This window comes from Vombatus ursinus, unplaced genomic scaffold (assembly GCF_900497805.2).
Source record: "Vombatus ursinus unplaced genomic scaffold, bare-nosed wombat genome assembly UNPS02004691.1, whole genome shotgun sequence".
NCBI lineage: Eukaryota > Metazoa > Chordata > Mammalia > Diprotodontia > Vombatidae > Vombatus > Vombatus ursinus.
The window spans coordinates 4,913,701-4,934,909 of NW_020944469.1; the positions used below are offsets into that span (position 1 = coordinate 4,913,701).

A 21,209-nucleotide genomic window follows, 5' to 3' on the forward strand; every position below is an offset into this window, starting at 1 on the left:
AAAGAAAGAAAGAAAGAAAGAAAGAAAGAAAGAAAGAAAGAAAGAAAAGTCGCGCCCCAACAAACACCAGTTTCTTCTGCCCAACAGACTTTTTCCACACCCTAGCCTCGACCCTGTTAGCTCACTGCTTTTCCCCAAAAGAGCCCTAACCGGAGGACCCCAAGAATCTTTAGCTGTAGAAAGGAATTGAAGAAGAAGCTGCTCACCTTGGCTTTTTCATTTTTTCCTTTTCTCGAATTTCCTTCAGATCTGTCTTCTTAGGCAAACTAATGCCTTAATGACTTTCTGGTAGCTGCAAGCCTTCTTTTATTTCTGCTAAATATATGAAAATGTATGCAAATTTAAATCAAGCTTAACCTAGGAGCTCTTGCAATATATTTAATGGAATTTCAAACCAATAAGGGGATTCTGCTGCAGTCTTCTGCAAGTGCAAATATCATTACGCAGCTAGGTTACTTCCAAAATTGTGCCTAGAAAGGTCATTTTAAAACTTAGGAGCCTTGCCTAGGTATGGGTGCCTTACTCTCCAAGCCACAGCACCTCAAAAATCCTTGCGTTTGGTCCAACCCTGCCCCCAAAGAGAGGATTTGAAAAAGGGGATGTAGAAAACAATGACTTTTCTTTTCCTGACTTGGAAGGGTTTAAGGAAAGGACAAGGAGTTTTCTCCATTTCTTCCCCCCCCACCCCCCCCCGCCCCCGCCACACACACTCTCCCCTGCTTTGGTTTTTGGTTGTTTTGTTTTGTTTTTGTTTTTTTAAGAAGGAAATAAAAAGCTTTCTCTTCAGAATCTGAAGGAAAACTCAAACTCAGACTCAGTTGGGAGGAGAGCGGGAGATGCAAAGGCACCATAGCTTTCCTATTCCAGCGCTTTAAGGACAAATGAAAGCATTTCCCTTTCTTAAAAGTCCCTTTAGAAAGCCCTTTCTACTTTTCCAAGGGGTCAACGCCATGGGGGTGAGATGGCGGCCACCCTTCCACAAAAGTACTGTTCGCTGGCCTGCCTGTCAGTGGGCCCTCCATAAAGGCTTTGTGTGCCTGAAAGGGGTGCTCAGGCACTGAACCTCCCTGCTGGTGAGGGGTTTCTGCTGGGATGTGACACCCGGGGACCGAACGGATGGGGTAACAAACTTCGGAAAAGCTGAAGGTGCTTGCGTCACAACACGTTCTGTCCTAGAATAGTTTAGTTCCTCTTCACCTCTCCCAAATCGTCACTGGGGTCGTCGATCCTGGCATGGCAAGGAAGCCCAAGAGAACATCTAGTCTACCCCCCCTCATTCGACAGTAGAGTAGTTCCTTGAGGCCCAGAGACAGCAAAGGACTTGTCCAAGGTCACAGGTAGCAGATGTGAACTCAGGTCCTCCCAATCTAATGCTTACCCCTACCCCTTCCCTCGGCCAGTGCTTTTAGTTCCACTTCATGGAACTTAACTACCCAAAGAAAAAACAAAGGGCATCTCAGATCTGTTTCACGTGATGTAAAAGGCTATCCGTCCTTTGGTGTCAACCTCCTTAAGGAAAAAAAATAATAATAAAATCTCGACCGGGAACTTTAGATTTGTTAATTTATAGCGTTTTTCCTGGATGTCTTTGTTGTTACAACTTTATAGTATCTTTTATTTTGTAATTAACTCCATACCTGATCCATACTGCTGAGGAGGGCTGAAAAAAATCCTTAGTAAACGGGCAGAGGATGCAAAGTAGATCTTAGAAGAGAGTATTTCATCTATTTTATATTTTTTTTACCCCTATTTAGAATGAATCGTTATGGTGAGAAACATGGCCTTGCCAGCCTCTACCCCCCCTTCCCCTCCCCCTCCGTTCCCCCATTCCCCTACCCCCCATCCCCCACCCCCCATCACGCCCAGGATCCCTTTAAAAAAACAAATGTTTGGCCTTGTCCAGAGGAGAAAGAGTTAAATAAATGATCCGTGGATAGTCAGCTAGAGGCAACCAATGGAGCCTAAAGATTGATTCACTTCCTGCTTCACTCCTCACTTTAACTCCTGGGTTTCACAAACCTAATTTGGAAAGCGCGACCTGCCTCCTTGCCCATCATTGGTGCCAGCAAAAGCTTCCCCCCCACAAGCAGGGCTGCCATTGGCCAGGACGACTGCCAATAACTAAGTGGTTGCTGATTTGGCTCCCTTGCTTCATAGATGTCAAAGGCTGAAGCTGCTCCCTTTGCCACATTATAACTAGTAGGGGATCTACACCAACCATGGCCACAGCTGCCTCTAATCCCTACAGCATTCTCAGTTCCAGCTCCTTGGTCCATGCGGACTCTGCAGGCATGCAGCAAGGGAGCCCTTTCCGAAATCCTCAAAAACTTCTCCAAAGTGATTACCTGCAGGGTGTTCCTAGCAATGGGCATCCCCTCGGACACCACTGGGTGACCAGCCTCAGTGACGGGAGTCCCTGGTCCTCCACCCTGGCGAGCAGCCCTCTAGACCAGCAGGACGTGAAGCCAGGGCGAGAAGATCTTCAGCTTGGCGCCATCATCCACCACAGGTCGCCTCACGTTCCCCACCACTCACCTCATACAAACCACCCCAATGCCTGGGGAGCCAGCCCGGCTCACAACTCCTCGCTAACGTCCAGCGGGCAGCCCATGAATGTCTACTCCCAGCCTGGCTTCACGGTCAGTGGCATGCTGGAGCACGGGGGTCTCACCCCGCCTCCCACCTCGGGCCCGACCCAGGGGCTGCACCCTGTGCTGAGGGACCCAGCTGAGCACGGAGACCTGGGGGCCCATCACTGCCAGGACCACTCGGATGAAGAGACCCCGACGTCGGACGAGCTGGAGCAGTTCGCCAAGCAGTTCAAACAAAGGCGCATCAAGTTGGGCTTCACGCAGGCGGACGTGGGCTTGGCGCTGGGCACCCTCTACGGCAACGTCTTCTCGCAGACCACCATCTGCAGGTTCGAGGCCCTGCAGCTGAGCTTCAAGAACATGTGCAAGCTGAAGCCCCTGCTGAACAAGTGGCTGGAGGAGGCGGACTCGTCCACCGGGAGCCCCACGAGCATTGACAAGATCGCAGCCCAGGGCCGGAAGAGGAAGAAGAGAACTTCCATAGAGGTGAGTGTCAAGGGGGTCCTGGAGACGCACTTTCTGAAGTGCCCCAAGCCTGCCGCGCAAGAGATCTCGTCCCTGGCCGACAGCCTGCAGTTGGAGAAGGAAGTGGTGCGGGTCTGGTTCTGCAACCGAAGACAGAAAGAGAAGAGGATGACCCCGCCCGGGGAGCAGCCCCCCGGGCCCCCCGGGCCCCCGGGGCCGCCGCCGCCGCCGCCCGGGCCGCCGCACGAGGTCTACGGCCACACGGTGAAGACGGACGCGTCGCGCCACGATCTGTGACTGTCGGCGCTCGGGGCTGCGCTGGGAGCAGCGCGACCCGCTCCCGAGGGGCTTTCGCTTAGACGTTCAAAGAGGCAACAAACACACACGTACATGCACAGTCCGTCCCGCTGAGCAGGCGTGGGCCCCGGAGCCCGGACGCTCTCTCTGCGCGCTACAATCCTCGCAATCTGCTTTCTGTTGTGGTTGTTGTTGGGTTTTTCCTTCTTTCCGCTGATCAATACTTAGTGTTTACTCTCCAGCAAGGTTTTTGTCGGTCTCCGCTAGGAAGAGCGGAAAAGTGTGGGTGGGGGCGGGCGGGGGGGGGGAGAGAAGAAAAGACAGATGTGTGCCTATGAATAACCTTTCAGCGCCTTGGTTATAGCAGCTGTATTTCAGGTGAAATCTGTTTTACAATAGACTAGTTTTGCATTTTTTAAACTTCTCTAGCGTTTTCTCAGTGTCCGAGGTGTTTTGCTACAAGCTGTACACAATATTTGTGAAATACTTTGTATCTCAGCGACCACGATCTCCCAACTGGAGAGAGCGTCATCGGGCTCCTTCCTGCCTTCTTCCTCCACGGAGCTGATGGTTTGAACCTGCCTGGAAGGCACCAAGCAGCTGGCTGGGATACCCCCTCCCCTAATCCGAATGGAGACCAAATACAAACCGAATACTGGGGAGCCCGGGGGAGGCCGGTGGGGAGGAGGGAGGAGAAGGCAGGTCGGGGGGTTCCAAAGACGTAGCTCTAGACAGCAGCGAGCGAGCGAGGAGGAGAACGGGGAGGTTGAGGTGCGGCGTCCCTCCTTGCCTCTCCTCTCCCGGGTCTCTGACCCTCCTTCTACCCCTGCTCCCCATGCTGTTCCACCTCCACCTTGTCGCTCAGATGCGCGAGCCTCAGAGCTGTTCGCCCTTAGCAAATACAAGTTAAGCCCCAGAAGAGGGACACAAGGTTCTCCCCCCCAGAGAGGAGCACCCAGGCAGACAGAGCTGACCGATCCCAGATGCCAACTGCCTCTTTTCTTTCTTTCTTTTTCCTTTTTCCTTTTCTTTCTTTTCCTTTTTTCTTTCTTTTCCTTTTTTCTTTCTTTCTTTTTTTTTTTTAAAGCAAAGGCCGTTGATTAGTGCCAGCCCAGAAAGCCTAGGGTGGAGAAACTCCTCGCTGTGCCTTGGGAGACTCCTTTCGGGGTGCCCTGGTTTTTACCCTTCCAAAGGCTCCGGCGGTTTTGGGGAAGTACTGGGCCAGCATGTCCCCTCCCCCTCGGTTCACCCGGGGCTCCTTGCCCCCTAAGCTGGAACCCCGAGAGGGCTTGAAAAGCTCTTGGGGGAAAAAAAACAAAACAACAACAACAACAACAATGAATGAAGGAATGAATGAATGCAGGAATGAATGAATTGGAATCATTTGAAAGGTCCCAGTTCTCCAGCTAGAGAAATGCGCTCCACCCCCTCACATGGACAGAGTACAGTGTATATATCAGTATATGTGTGTAGGGGCTTGTGTGATGGCTGATGCCCACATATGCAAACGTCTCTACTGTGTAAGCTCTCCGTTGCACACCTCTGTGTGGCTGTAGGTATAGCTGTGTATCTCTTTCTATATGTACCATCTCGATATACTGTATACAGAGCCCCCAATATGCGGTGTTATCGTTGCTTCGTTGCTCTCTATAAAATATATACACGCATTCTCTCAAGGCACATCACTTCATAACGCACGCACACACATGTATACACGCACCACAGCACCTACCATATCTATCTGTCTACAGCCTCCTCCAGATAGCCAGCTCACCTTTTGGGGGGTGGGGGGGGTTTATCTTGGTAGACAAAGCTAGACTACCTAAGGACCAGGAAGCCTCCTTCGTGTCCCCTGTTTAGAATATGCTGAGAGGGAGGAGATGGGCTGATGCCTGGGAACCCAGGTCCCGGAAACCTCTGGGGAGCCTTCCAGCTGTGGATCCTATTCCAGGTTTCAACCTGAGATGCCAGCCCCTCTCCCCTGGCCCAGCTCCCGCAATTTCCCTACAATATTTACTATCATTTGCCGCCCCCTCCCCCAGCATTTCCCCAGGAAGTGCTAGGGTGCAACCCTGAGTTAATCGAAACATCCCTGCCGACTTTATAATTGTACAGTTTTGTATATTAAACGGTTTTTGAAGTTATTAATTTAAAGAAAGATCATTTAGTTTATTCATTTAGTAATGGATGTATAATAAACGCTATTTTTCCTTAAGAGTTGCTTTTTTCAGCTATTTTATTCCAAATGCCTATTGCAGTTACCAACAATTATTTATTTTCAATAAATTCCACATTATGTTTTTAAGAAACTCTTTGCAAAAAAAAAAATGAACTGCGTGTCAAAAAAATATAAAAAAACAACCAATTAGCTGTTAATGTTTGGTCGTCTACCAGTTTTAGTCAGGGGGTTTATAATGACGCGATATTTTATTGTTGTTAAAGAAAAAAAGGGTTTAAATAAAACATTTTTCCAAAAAAAATTTTTTGCTTTGTTGTGTGGTGTATGAAGTGGACTGGTCAAAGGGAACCACATTCCAGCTAAGCCTCTACTAGTCTTCAGGTTAGAAATTAGTCATTGTTTTGATTCTTGATTTATTCATATTTCTTTCTCTCTCTCTCTCTCTCTGTCTCTCTGTCTCTGTCTGTCTGTCTCTCTCTGTCTTCCCCTCCCCACTCCAGCTGGGGAGATTCTGATACGTGTACACAGACGTCCTGCATATATTCAGAATTCTATCAAACCTATTAGAAAAGGCCAGCATTTTTATTTAAGTAGGAATAGTAGTGTTTTCATAGAAAAGCCCCTTCTCCACCCCACCCCACCCTACTCCCTGCAATCTGGACATTCTTTTTAGTTTCCCTCCCCAGCCAACTTAGACTCCACCAGAAATTCAGAAACCTGTAAAGATATCTGTTTGCAGTTCTCTTGGCAGGGAGGTGTAAAGGAAACAGAGCAGTATGGAATCTGGAGTCAGAAAACCTGAGGATTAAATTCTACGTGACCTCTGTCAAGTCCAGTTCATTGTCACGGTTTTGCCTCAGTTTCCTCCTCTGTAAAACAAAGAAGTTAGGATAAATGGTCATGACTCTCTAAAGTCTCTTCAAGATCTCAAGCCTAGGAGTCCTATAAAAAAAAAGAAGAAAAGAAAATCCTATAATCTTCCCTTTCCCATCCCCTTGGTTGCTTTTTGGCTAGGTAGGCTTCCCCTTGCCCCAGTGAGAGCTGTGCCCTTCTCTTTCTAAGGATTTTCTCCCAGCCCATAAATGCCAGTCTGGGCTATTTGTTTGACCTCACAGGACTTGACTTTTGCAGGAAGCATTCTTCTTGAGGTAGGTGTAAATCCCTCTCTGGGTTCAGTTTATTAAATCCCCCCTCCCATTTAGTCATGATAATTTTATTTCAATACCTCCGAGTAATAAGGGAGATTTATACATTATGATAGTCACACCAGAAGTTCTTAGTCAGAGGTCATGTACCCAAACAGATGGAAGATATATGTTAAGGTTGTGTACACACATGTGCAACCCAACTCAGGGCACTCTTTTGTTTCTCTCAGTGAACACGATACACTTTTACATGTGTATATACCAATAGATGGAACATTCTGATAACATTTTATAGCTACCAAGCCAGCCTCCATTCACAAGTTTGAGGTAGGCGATTTTTGTTAAGTAAAAGCAAAACTATTGAATTTGTCATGTTAATCAGTAATTATTATCACATGTAATGCCTCACATTTTCTGGTTGCCTAATCATTGACAGCTGTATACAGCATTACAGCCACGTGACTGCTGTGTATAAAATGTGTCACATATTATATATGTGTGGCATTTCTAGATAAATAACACAGATTTATAGATTGTGTGTGTGTGTGTGCACACGCATGCACACGCGCTCACACACGTGCTCGAACACATCAGGCATATTGTTAAACCCTTTGGTGCTATCCAAGTTGATGCCAACTTCTGTTGGGTCCCCTTGAAAAGTCTGAGCCCATTACAAAGGCAGAGCTTTTCCTGTTAAAACACAGAGGTCAAACTAGCCTGTATGACTTTTAACTGAGCCAGAAGTCAATGTTTTTGAAGACAGCTTTTTAAGCTACTCTCACTTTTCTTTCTCTTAAAATTATTATGGAGGTCTAGAATGAAAATGCCATCAATGAAATTTCTTTGGCATTAAGTAAGTTTCTCTACAACCCCCTACTAATATGCCTCTTTCATTAAAACTAGGGGAGACTGGTGCCTGAGACAGGAGGGTTTCACCAAAATGGCATGGGAAAGCCATTTTAGCCTCAGTTTCCAAACTTCAGGCCTTCTCAGGGCTGCTGCTGTGTTCCCTGAGAGTGAAGATAAGAATGTTCAAAGACGGCAACAATAATTATTTTAATGGGTGGGGGGGGGGCGGGTACAACTGAAAATCTCCGTTCTCTGCCTGTTCATAGCCATAAAAAATGTATCGGTTTGTGGTGGGAAGGTACATGTGTTTTGGGGAGTGTGTGTGTGGGGGGGGTGTCTAAAGACCAAAAAGCAAGGCAAACCAAATTGCAAATATGTGTGAGTATACACTTAGATACAAATATACACAAAGAATTCCCTCTATCTACAGATCTCTGTATGCATAACAGAAAGGAAAGGAGATAACTAAGCTACAGTATTGCCCTTTGCAAAAATAAAAGAACAAAAGAAAATATTATCCCTGGCAACTGTAGCTGGTCCTTCTAAAGGCAGGGAGGGGTGCAGTGAACAAATCAAGTACCAGGCATTAACAAAATCAAATCTTATTCCTTGAGAATTATTTAACATTCAAGTGCTTCCCTTGCTCCCAACCCAAGCTGCTGTTTTTCCTTCAATTGCTGGCAGGTTATAAGTAGAATCATTAAATTTGGGAGTTTTTTTATTTAAAATTGCCTTTTGAGGGGGGAGTAGAAACGATAAATGACAGAGGCTTTTAAAAGGTCATTTTCCAAAAATAAGAATTTGTTTCTCCCCCTCCCCCACATATGGAACTATAGGTCTTCAGGAATATATATGACTTGGTATGAGAAATTCAACATAGAATTATTTCAAAAATGTTTTGAAATCAGAAAATAGGGCCAATACCATGGTAGCTGACTCCACTTGCACTCACCCCCTTTGCAAAAGAAAGCCTCAAAGCAAAGAACGTTCCGTTTATGTGTTCCTAGATAGGAGTTCTAAAATTGGAAGCTACCAACAGGCTTCTTTACAGATGTCAGCTTTCCAGCACTAAAGAAATGCCCAGGCAACAGATATTTGACATTGATTAAGGCTTTGGGGTAAATTACAAAAAGGGCATAGTTGCATGCTTTAGCATACAGATGGCAGAACTTTTCAAAAGTCAGGAAACTGTTTGCAAGAAATATGGTTGCCAATTCTTTTTTTTTTTTTTTTTTTTTACAAATGCCATGTTCCATAAGAAATTTTACCTTCCAAGCCCTGGACTCAGTGTGCCTGCCCATGGACAAAATCTTTCCCTCTTAGTGAAAGGAGTTCTTTCTTTCATCTCTATGTGACCATAGAGATCTCAGTAAAGAAACATGAATTCTCTATCTATACACTATATCAAATGATAATTAATATAAGGTGGGCCCATCTTGGACTCCTTCCAAGGAGCTTTTGTTCCTCAGGCACCAAAAAGCCTTCCTAATTAGGTCATCTTGTGTACAAGCTTGGTGAATTTGCAAATCAGACTGCTTTATCAGATTGACAATCCTGTGAATTTCATGTATTTATACATATATACACACAGAGGGTATAGTTTAGCCAAAAGTGAACTGTCCTCCACAACAGCAGGGAAAATGATCAATTCATTGACCAACTCTTTAGTCTTTTTTATTTAGCTACTCAAGTTATGTCTACCAGAGGCTAGAAAAAGAAAAAAAAAATCAATCAGTCCTTTGTTTTGTCCATTTAATGTCAAATAACCAGTGTGACTGATTTTTTTCTCCACTGGTTATTCTAGCATCATATAGACACATGGATTGTTTCTTCAGCCATGAAGATTTAAAAAAAAAAAAAACACCTCGATGAGTTTCAAGAAGCAACCCAAGGAAGATCGAAGAGTATCATCAATTCCTTTATGGAAACAAGGGGCCATACACAAACATTTGGAAAACTGGTTGGATTTCATCATCCACAGTGGATTTTCCACATGAAGTATAAGCATTATTATACAACACATGGCTTTGGCTAGCTTGTAGGCCAAGTACTGCTCCCAGCTCCCACCTGCCCACCTGCCCACACATAACTAGACACATAGTAAAAGGCTTATCCTATAAAGCGGGTGCTAGTCCCAGTGCTATCAAGGGATTTGTTTCACAGAATTTACAAATGGATTTATAAGATTTTCTCTGCCATAATGCCTACAATCTGAGAACATAAAAATTGCATGCATTCACCATCTGGTATCATCACTGCTGAAATAAAAAATTAAAAACAAAAAAAGAATGGTGGGCTCTGGACCAGGGACAATAGTAGTGTCTTGGGCATGAAAAAAGACATGTCATTCTAAGTTTTGAGAAAAATGATACAGGTGGAATAGCAACATGGAAAAATATTTTCCCTGAGGAATTATTTAGTTACCACTAATCTGTCCATCCATAGCTAATTTTCATGTATAAATGTATACTGTTAATTTTTAGAATCTCAGTAGAAGTTTAGAAGAGGTCAGAGCTAATATTTAAAAACTACGTGACCTTGCAAGTATTCAGAGGACATGAAACTTGTCGGGAGAGTGCTGTAAAAACCTATTGGTTTCTTCAGGGACTGTTCTGAACACAGTGTACAGCAGCCAATGTCAAGGACAGTATTTGGTTTACACGCTAACAAAAAGGCACTAGTTAGCTACAAACAAACTCCTTTCATCAAAAGAAGAACCAATGATGCCTGTTTTAACCTCCCATATGAAATGTCTGCATTATTGGGATTTCAGATCCTAGATAAAGTTGCCTTCATTTAGGATTTTCATGTTTCCCGGGGCAGAAAACCTGGCTTCTTCCATGTCTGACATTCCAATGGAATCGAAAGTGATTTCTAAGGATAGCTGGACTCGGCCAGATGGTCCATTCCTCCTGCCCCCCACCCCCATCCTGCTCACTGGGAAAGGATACTGCTTAAAGATCCTTAGGGAGAGGTAGGTGAGTAAAAGGGCTAAGGATTCGAAAAGTTCCGACCAGACACTACCAAGTGTCGTAGGTTCAGTATGTGAGAGAAAGTTCGGGAGCCCCTTCCAGTTCTTAAATTATCCTGGTTGACGTCTCCTGGTTCTATGTTCTCTGCTGAATTCTAAAATGTCTGTCTTTGAAATGTCTTTCAAATGGGTCAAACAACATTTCTGAATGACTGCAAGAAAAAATTGATGACTTAAAAGAAACTGACAGCACTTCACTTCTGCCAGTTTTCATACTCTACCTGTTTATGATTGGCTTACAGTACTTGCCAATTAGAATTTAAAATAAAATTCAAGATAAATATGCATGAGCTCAATTTTAAGAAGTTGGAACAAATGTCTAAGGGCCAGAATGCATCATATTTTAAATTCTTGAAGCCCCTTCCCTCCATAAGGATTCCAAGGCACCATAGAAACTGAAATACTGTGGGCACTCTAGACGTTTGCAACAACCAATATGCAAATTGCAACAAAATGACCACTTCAGGCCACACAAAATGACCACGATCAGTCCAGGCAAGAAACTCATTAATATCAATAGGCGTTCTGGGCACAATTGAAGAGCAGTATATGACATGGGTCTTATTCATTTCCCTGTGAGAGTATGAGAGTCCAGAGGCTCACAGAGCAGAGGAACAAAGTGTGAGATTTTTTAACTCATGCCATATAGGCCTTGAAAGGCCAATAAACACACCCAAATTTGCTAATGGGGCTAAATGTATATTAGAATCCTTTTGAGAAAAACAAGGATTAGGTAACCCACAAACCCAAAAAGGTCTCAAGGGATCACACACTTAGGGCTGACGATATCGGTAATTAAAAATCCTTGTGAACATTTGCAGTGGGGGGAATAAAGTACTTCATATAGGGTAAATGGCCAATTTTTAAATCACAATCTCTCAGCTGCTTTTTTTTTTTTAAGGTATCAAAAACAATCAGAACACATTGTGGACTAATTGCTTTTAAAATGCTAATTGAACCCATTCTTAAACCAGTAGTTCCCCCCACCCCCCATATTTCAGCTAGGATATGTCAAATTGGCCAAACTAATCAGATCTTTTGTTCTTGCTTTAAATGTGCTTAAGTGAAAAAGGGTTCTCAGGTCTGAGACCTTCTATATCTCAGCCAAGAGCATTTTTTTTCCTGTCTCACTTTTAACCCTTTGGAAAATAAGGTATGTAATAAGAACAGTGAATGGTCTTTAGCTAAAGACATGGAAATAATTGCATCATTACCCAAGGAAAAAGAGCAGGGATTTTTATTTTCTATTAAAAAAAAAAAACCTCCCTAAAAGGAGGCCACATCTCTACCAGTAGAATTTGTTGCTACAGCCTCTCTGTGCCCGCACTGCCCAAAGCTTAGTGTCCCATTAAATGACCAGAAACAGGCAATGGAAAAAAAGAGCTTCAAGCTCTTTGCCATATTTCCACATATGAACATATGAATCTCAGAACTCAGCACTTTAAAAAAAAAAACTAAACAAATAAATATGCAAGACTTTGGCATGTTAGTAACCAAACAGTTTTAATAATGCTAAGAAGATATAGTCCCAGAAATTTGAGCAATACTATGGTGCCTTTTAAAATGATTACTTTTTACGAAATTGCTGTTGTGTTCTTAACATTTCTTTGCTTTGCCTTAGTAACATCATAAACCTTGGCTGAATTGAAAATAAAAACAATAGACATCTGACATATGTCTGGTCATTAAATATCATTTTCAGCTTTCTAAAATTGAGCTCACCCACATTTATCTTAATCTTTTTAAGAAAGAAAGGAATGGACGAGAAATATGGATCTCTAAACAAACTTAACTTTGAAAAACAATTTTCCAGTTGAGAACTGAGATGAAGGACAAGTCTGATGGGCACCGTGGAAGATCTTTTCTCCCTGCTTTAGCCAGCCCTCCCATTAGGGGATTAGTTTTTATTATCTATAGATACAACTAGTAACTTGTAATCTAGTTAAACGAAATGGAAAGGCCCACCAGCAGGTGCTGGGAATAATATCCCAAGAGACAGATTCTTTGCAATTGTCCCTTCTGCTCCCTCTGTGGATGCCGAAACAGGGGCAAATGTTGGGGGTTTTATAAGCACAAATAAATCTATATATCTGTGTGTGTGTGTGTGTGTGTGTGTGTGTGTGTGTGTGTGTGTGTGTACATTTCCAGCTCTGAAAATTCTGTCGGGAATCCGAGGGGGATGTGAGAAAGTGTTCTCCAATAGCTCTGCATGGCCACATTATTCCTTTCTATAAAATCCTGGTTGAGCTTTAGGGAAGCAATGTCTTTCTCAGTAGCAATGTGTGAATTTGTTTTTATAAATTCTGGGGCTGCGGAGAGGGAAGTTCTAATGCTTAAAGAAAGACGCTTTCTTGCCTTGACGAGATGATTTCAGAAAACTGAAGAAAGCCAGAGCCGTTAGAAATGGATGACGACTGAAATTGAGCAGATTTTTTTTTTGCTTTTTCCAAATATATTCAGCATATTTCAAGGTGTCTGATTAGTTGGGGGAAATATACTATAAATGTAAAACCTATCACCCAACTAAAAAAAATAAATGGAAAAGTTTAAGCAGAGGAAGCAGCGCTCAGACCATGGCACTTTGGCTTATCTTCCTCATTGGGAAGAGTTACAAACACAGACAGGCTCCTTCTAATGCTGGTGTCAGGTGACGGAATAAGACTTGCCTTAAAGTCTAACCTGGTCATGGCAGGCTTTTACTGTGTGGAAACACAGTGCAGAGACACAAAGAGAAAGATCTGTGGGATGTCCAAATTCACAGAATAATGAGCCTCGCTATAAGCTACTTCCCCAATGGTCACTGAAATCCAAGCCAGCTCTTTCTCCCTGTCACTCAGTAACTTTCTCTGTTCCAAGTGCAATGCTCTCTTTCATTTTGTACTTGGCGGGTGGGGGGAAGGGAAGGTCCTAGTCAAATAGCATCTTGGTTATGAAATGGGTGGCTGTTGCCATTGTGCTAAAAGAATTGGGCCCTGAGTCTATCAGGGAGTCAGGAGAGGATTTTCTCCTAGAAATCCGTCACTTCTTACTTTGGTCATGTTATGACCAGTGTTTTTCAGTTTGAAATTTGGTAATGAGTCCGGTTGCCTGGGCCAGCCAAAAACTTCTTTTAGACTGAACTGGAGTCTAAAGCTTTTTCTGAACGTAGAAGACGAGACTTCCGAAATTCCCTCTGACCCCAGCACAGGTCAAAACAATCCAATTCAGGGGATGTCCAAGGGACAGGCTCCAAGTGGAAACCGGGAGTGGACTACATGGTAAGTGCAGCATTTTAGCCTGTTTGCTCCAGCAGGTTTCAATTATTCCCAAATCGGGCAGACTTTTGGAGGGTTTGTTTTTCCTACTCTGCCATGTAAACTCTTTTGTCCTGTCTGGCTGAGTACTTTGTGATATCTCTGCAAATTATACTGACTTCAAGGAAAGCGATAATCATTTTTAGAGAAAGGGCCTGGGGCCTCCTGGCAGGTAATCAAAAAAGACTGTCTTCTTTCGCAATGTTCCTTTTTAAAAGAATATAACATACTGCTCCTTTAGCTTCTTGTTCCCATTAAAGAAGACTCTTCAAAACAACTGTTCCATGATTTTAAGACTTCGTCAAAGGGAGAAGTATCTTAAAGTTTCTCTCAGCTTGTACTCACTTTTCTTCCAATGAAGAAAGATTTGTGAGGCCTCAGACATTGCAAGGGAGGCAACAGTCAGGCTTTTAGCTGTTCCTGCCTTTCATCCACGTATGGTCTTCCTGCTTACAGTCTCAGTAACCTGGACAGGGGACATTGCATGGACAGGCAATCAAAACAGGGAATCTCAAAAAGGTTGGAGTCGGTGTTTACAAGCCTATTAAATGTTTATAGTCTCTCACAGATTACACTGGGCATTAACACTATTGTATCCTGCTCTGCTAACAAACACTGCAAGGACAACCGGAGTGGGCTTCTCACGGCAAAACTGTTAATGAGAATACAAAATGGCATGATATGCATTAATTTGTTCCCATGACAATAACTGCAAGAAGAATAGAAATTAGTGGGAGCCTAAACCACTCATTAGAGCAGGCACAGGAATTACTAGGACCCAGTCAGTCTAATTCTTTGGAATGACTACCAATCCGAGTTGCTCCCCAGAAAGGTGGGACACTTCTCCAAGGCCAGACACATCAAACTGCTCCAGCTTTTGGTTACTAATGTGCAGGTGCCCTTCTGTTTAAAGACTGATAACCACTATAATTTCGATTCCACAGGTAACCAGAATGATTGCACATGCTATTATTTACATGTCTGTTTTGTATTTAAAATATACCGTTATTTGCCTGCATGGTACCCTGGAGCATCTAGTGTTCCAGAGGGTAATTATACGTTTCATAAAAACATGTTACTTTCATCTGATCATTAGGTCTGATAATGTTATACCTTGTTATAAAAGTTAAGAGCAAAAGTAACTCCTCATGTATCAGTCATTACTCTGCCTCCAAACTAGGTGGATTTTACATCTCTTCTTCCAGGAAAACTACAGTGTTTCTCCATGTACATCACCAAGGATGCCAAATCTTCAGCTGTAGGCATATGGCAGCTAATTGTTTCACTGTGGGACGTATCAAGCCTCCCAGCTTCCCCAAGCCCCAGGGATATACCCAACCACTACTACAAAGACTAAGGCTTCCCCTACCAATGACATCTAAGGGGATATTTTTGGTTTTCTGAAACTGGGTTGGGAAGTTTCACAATTTTCAAACTAATGACAAATCTCTCTTAGCGATTTGATAACACCCATGTTTGAAAAGTCGATTGTTTTGAGAACAAGTTTGTGCCTACCTTCTTTGAATCGGGTATGATATGAACAAAGAGCACCTAACTCGGAGCCTAATGCACCATTTTCCTTTGAAAGCAAGAATTCCAAAATGCTTCTAGAGCCTACAAATCATCATTTTCTGGCTACAACAGTTCCAGAGACAGCAGCCACTAGAATTGGAAGGAAAGCTGGAAAGAAAAAAATCCTCAAAAAGATGACTATCTGAATGACTTTGCTTCCCCTCCTCCCTCTCTAACTCCTGGTTTCTAGGGCCCTCACACCACTGAGGCCTTAAGTGCCCTATGCTGCCTAACTTCTGGCCAAGCAAAGGCCACCCCTGGGACCCCACCCAGGTCTGTCCTCTTCCCTCCCACTCATTACCCTTACACTCCCGAGATACTTCTCCTTCCTTCTCCAGCTGACTGCCCATGCCCTCATTGTACAGGATCTCAGCTAGGTGCCAAATGCCCTCCCAGAAGTACTTACATTTCAAAAGAGAACTGTGGGCAGACAGCCTTAATTTCCTCCCTTCCCCCAGATCAGTGATCCTTCTTTGACTTTAGGTTCAGTCCCAACTACGGAACCCAAAACCATATTAAAGGCAACGTCCCACAGCCATAAAAGAAGGAAGAAAGGGGAAAGAGGGTATAGCAAAGGGCACAAATATCCCACATAGGAAGTACCAAGGGAATAAGAGTGAGAAAGAAAAAGTAAAGCAAAGAGAAGGAGTGATCAGCAGAACACAGATTTGGAGGGGATAGGAAAGGAGGCTCAATATTAAAACCTACCTAGACAATGGCAGTGAGAGAAAGAATGAATCCCAACACTACAACAGCTGTCCCAACCTAGGAACCCTCCCGTCAAACAGGGAAGGAAGCAGTTTGTCTCCAGATTTCCTCCTCCACCTTTCTGAGGCCCTCCAGCTCCCACCCTCTATGTGCTTCCAGTTGTCCCCAGAGCCCTTCCCCCATCAGCCCCTCCAGGTCTGTCTTCCCCAAAGTGTTTCAGGCCCCAACACTCCCTTTTCTGTCCAAGAAGGGAAGGAGTCCAAGCTGCTGCTCTCTTAATGTAGTGCTAAGCAATCCCCTTGTCCAATAAACCTAAGTGACAAAGGGTCCTCCCTGAGGCAATTTGCATTTTAAATTCCAAATTAATTTCTAACTGATGGCACGTGCAGCGAGAGATTTTGGAGCAAAGAGACCTTTCCAAGGACTAGTGTTACAGTCCAGGCATGATGGAAGAGGTGAGGGAGGCTTCCAAAGCATCCCGAAGCCCAACTCTTTAACAGTCTGGGCACCTGAGTTTCTGTTTCCAAAGGTTGACGAGCCAGCTGATCAGAGCCACAGACAGAATTCACAGAGGGTTCAGTGGCAAAGCACCATTTATCTCTGATACTTCCCAAACTCATTTGAAAGAAGCCAAAGGCTTCTCACGTGGTCGCCTTTTCTGCTCCCCTTCAGAACAACCATCCCAAATGCCTGCAGACCTTCCCATGACACAAGAAGCCAATTTTTTTGAGATTTCAAAGGAAAAAAATGAAGTAAGTAAAAGACCAGATTTATTCCCTTCCAACTTCTTCATACCCCCTGTGGCTTTACAAAACCCTAAATCTTGGAGCAATAAACTCTTTTTAAAGTGCCAATAAAAATAAATATTAAACAAAGAGAACACTGCATCTCTCTTTTCCTTTCTCAAAACCCTCGAGACTTTTGATCTAGCAGGATATAGGCTGCTTTCCACTTATTCGAGGAACCATGTGAATGACCTGATGCCATCTGCCACTGTGACATTAATAGCCAGCTTTAGAAAACAGAATGCTGTTGACGTTGGACAATATAGCTGATTTTGTTTCTCATTTCCCTAGAAACATAGAGTATTTAATAAAGACCTCATCTTCTATCCTTTACTTTGTATATGCTTTTACCATATCTCATCTAGACTCCAAACTTCTTGAAGGCAGGCGAGTTGACTGTCAGAGCGGCAAGAGCACTGCTAGACTGGAAGCCAGGAAACCCAGGTACTCAGACTTTGGTACAAAGTAGCTGTGTGACCCTGGACAAGCCATTTCCCCTTTCTAGGCCTAATAAAGCTGCAAGTGACCTTGGAGACCAAACCACACTTTATTTTACATATGAGGAAATTGAGAACCAAAGAAAGAAAAGGACTTGCCCAAGTCCTTTTTTCCATACACCATGTTGCTCTCACAATTTCATCCTCTGTCAAATAAAGAGGTCAGACCTGAGAACTTAAAGGTCTTTCCAGCTAGAACATGTTGCCATTTACAAGTGTCTAATTCATCTTTGGCTTGCATATACAAGTTAGACATTCAATAATTATTTGTTGATAGCTGATCTCTATGTATTGATGGTATTTCTATTAACTGAATCCTTCACAGTGCTGAGTTCTGCTCTGATACCAAACCCGTTCAGGAGGTCTTCTGGCTCCTGGTGTGCATAATCAGTCACTTACCTTTATTTTTAGGATATTTAGCGGCAAAGGGCACGCACAATTTGGGAGCCATAACTGGATGTGGCTGAAAAATGCATCGACAAATAAATACGTAAATTAATAAGATTGATATCTAATTGAGATCTAGAAACAATGAATGTCTAACCTCTGCAGCCATCTCTAGACGAAGGGAAAAAAAGTGTCCATGGGCTCCATTTTATGGTGGTTTGGAAAAGATAAATTGTTATAAGAAAGCAAATGGAGCCTGTAGCAGAATTGTTTTCTGCAGAGGCTGCAGCAGGCACCATGACCAGATTCAACAGATTTGGGGGAAATGACCTTATTTACAAAGCAACTCCCAAATCTGCAGGAAGTTCCCCCAAGCAGTTAGCATAAATGAAGTGTCACTTTACACAGCTGTGGGCATCAGGGGCCAGATAAAGGGGTCAGAAGCTCAGCGGGGGTCCTTATGTAGAAATGCACAATTCCCTTTCAGCTCTGACTTTCTACTTTCTCTGTTCCAAGGGTCTATCCAGAGCTCAGATTCCCAAAGCTGCTAATGGGAAGGTGTAGCAGGGGACGAATTAGAGACCTGACACCTGATGTTGGTTAAGTCGACCATGTGTTTTGATCACATGTGCAACATAAACACAGGAACATAACCCTGTAGAGGAGACCCTCATGCAAAGTCCAAAATATCTGCATATTCTGTATTTATTGCAAAACTGTTGCTTGCTTATCGTCTTCTTGGAATTGGTAAAAGGCCTCACTGTACAGGGCTCCGCCCACCCCACGGAGGTATGTGTCTATATAAAATAAGGAACACAGGCAGGTCAGGTATGTATGTACTGTGTGTGTACATGTGTCTGCACATATATGTGTATAGCTAAGCATGTGCTACATGTAGTAACTTGCAAGATGAGCTACTATTGGAGATAGCTTCCCTTTCCATCTCTTTAACCAACTGTGATGCCTGCAAACCCCCACGCCCTCATGTGAACAGAAGGATGAAGATGTCGCCTCCAAAGCACCAAGACTGAATGATCAGGTGCTCTGCTCTGCCTCGCCCGCTCCACATCACGCTTTTGCCTTTCCCTCCAGGTGTGGACATACCTATTGGCCTAAGAAGCATGCCCTCGAACCTCTCCTGTAGCATAGTCTCAGAGACCTGCCCAAGGCTCAGAGATGCCAGGCAGGTGTGGGGAACCTGCGGCCTCAGGGCCACTTGAGGATCTAGAGGGCCACATGTGGCCTTGAGGCCTCAGGTTCCCCACCCCTGCGCTAGGGCAATCAAATGCCACACATCTCAAGGCAGATGCAAGACTCAGGCCCTGGTCTTCCCAAGCTCTATGAATTTGCCTCTCATTAAACCCATCTGCCATACTCTTCTTCCTTACTGCCAGACCAGAGGCTATTCAGAAGATCAGGCCTTGAATGGTAAAAGGGCTGAGTAAACATGTCACATGACAAACGATTACAGGAGTGAAAAACATTAACCTGGAGAAGAAAAGACTGAGGGCCTTCAAATATCTGAAAGACTCTCTGGCCAGAAGAGAAAGCAGACTTGTTCCACACTGGTCCAGATGAGGGCAGTCATGGGAACAGTGAAGGGCAGGTAGAGGGCGGCAGACTTTGATGCAATGTGAGGATGGCCAGCTATATATGGAAACAGGGATGGACTTGGAGCCAGACAATCTGAGCCTGACTCCAGGCTCTTCCACCACCAAGCCTGGAGATGTGGGCAAATTTCTGAACTTCTCACACCTCCAGTTTCCTCATGTGTAAAATAAGGATTGGGACAGGAGGTGTGATTTCATTCATATGTGGACCTCCCAAATGATGAGACTCCCCCTACCAATTCAGGGCAGCACTTTAGCTGCAGCTTAGAGCCTTTCGAGAGCTGCCCAGCAAACTGAGAGGACCTCAGTCAACAGGCATTTATTAAGCCCTTGATATGTGCCAGCACTATGCTAAGCCTGGGAATACCAAGAAAAGAAAAACAGTCCCTGCTCCCCAGGAGCATCCACTCCAATGCGGGAGGCAACATGTAAGTAAGTGGGTACGTAGAAGACGTAAATTATGGCAAATAATTTGATTGGCTAATATGATAGAAAAAATAATAAATGCTGGCAAGGATGTGGAAAAATGGGGACACTAATGCACTGTTGGTGGAGTTCTGAACCGATCCAACCATTCTGGAGAGCAATTTGGAGCTACGTCCAAAGGGCTATCAAACTGTGCATACCCTGTGATTCAGTAATACCACTGCTAGAGCTGTTTTATCTCCAGAGAGATAAAAAAAGGGGGAAAGGACCTATTTGTACAAAAATATTTATAGCAGCTCTTTTAGTGGTAGCAAAGAATTGGAAATTGAGGGGATGTCCATCGATTGGGGAATGACTGAACAAGCTGTGGTATGATTTTGATGAAATACTACTGTGCTATAATAAATGATGAGCTGGTGGATTTCAGAAGAACCTGAAAAGACTTATATGAACTGATGCTGAGTGAAGTGAGCAGAACCAGGAGAATGTTGTACATGGTACCAGCAATATTGGATAAGGATCAACTGTGAATGACTTAGCTCTTCTCAGCAACACAATGATCCAAGACAAATCAAGGACTCATGATGAAAAATGCTATCCAACTCCAGAGAAAGGACTGATAGTCCGAATGCAGATCAAAGCATGCTATTTTTCACTTTCTGCATTTTTTTTACCTTTGGGTCCATGTCTTCTTTCATAACATGACTAATACGGTAATATGTTTTGCAAGATTGAACATGTATAATCTGGATCAAATTGCTTACTGACTCAGGGAGGGGAAGGGTGAGGGAGGGAGAGAGAAACTCAATTTTTTGTAAAAATAAACGTTAAAATTGTCTTTACGTGTAACTGGGGGAAAATAAAATATTTTTTTTTAAAAAGAAAGTAATCTGAAAAGGGAAATCATGTGCATCTGGGGGGCGGGGGAGAGGGGTACCAGGAAATGCTTCCTGCAGAAGGGAGGATTTCAGCTGCCTCCTGAAGGAAGACCAGGAAGCTAAGAAGTCGAGGTGAAGAGTGACTATGTCCCAGGCAAGAGGGATAGCCAGAGAAAACGTGTGGATGGGGAAGAGGAAGCATAATGTGTGAGGAACAGCACAAAGGCTGGGATGGCTGGAATGTGGCATGCACAGGCTGGGTGATGGGAATAGAGGTGGAGTGACTTGCCTGGGTCACATATCGGTTCTCTGGCAGATGTGGCACTGGAACCCAGTTCCTCCTGGTTCCAAGGCTGCCTCTCCACCTGTAAAATAGGATGAGAACACTTGCACTGCCTACCTCACCGGGTTGTTGTGAATTCAATGCTTTGTAACTTTTAAAGCCCTCTACAAACGTGAGTTACTATTAGTAAAAGCAGCCTTCCCAATAATGAAG

At 43.9% G+C, this 21,209-nt stretch overlaps 1 protein-coding gene across 1 annotated transcript; it reads left to right on the forward strand.

The window, feature by feature from the left end:
* The first annotated feature begins 2,219 nt into the window (after positions 1 to 2,219).
* POU3F4 (POU class 3 homeobox 4) lies at positions 2,220 to 3,353 on the forward strand. Its single transcript, XM_027839781.1, has one exon. The coding sequence runs from the start codon at positions 2,220 to 2,222 to the stop codon at positions 3,351 to 3,353; it is 1,134 nt and encodes a 377-aa protein (XP_027695582.1).
* Positions 3,354 to 21,209: the final 17,856 nt, after the last annotated feature.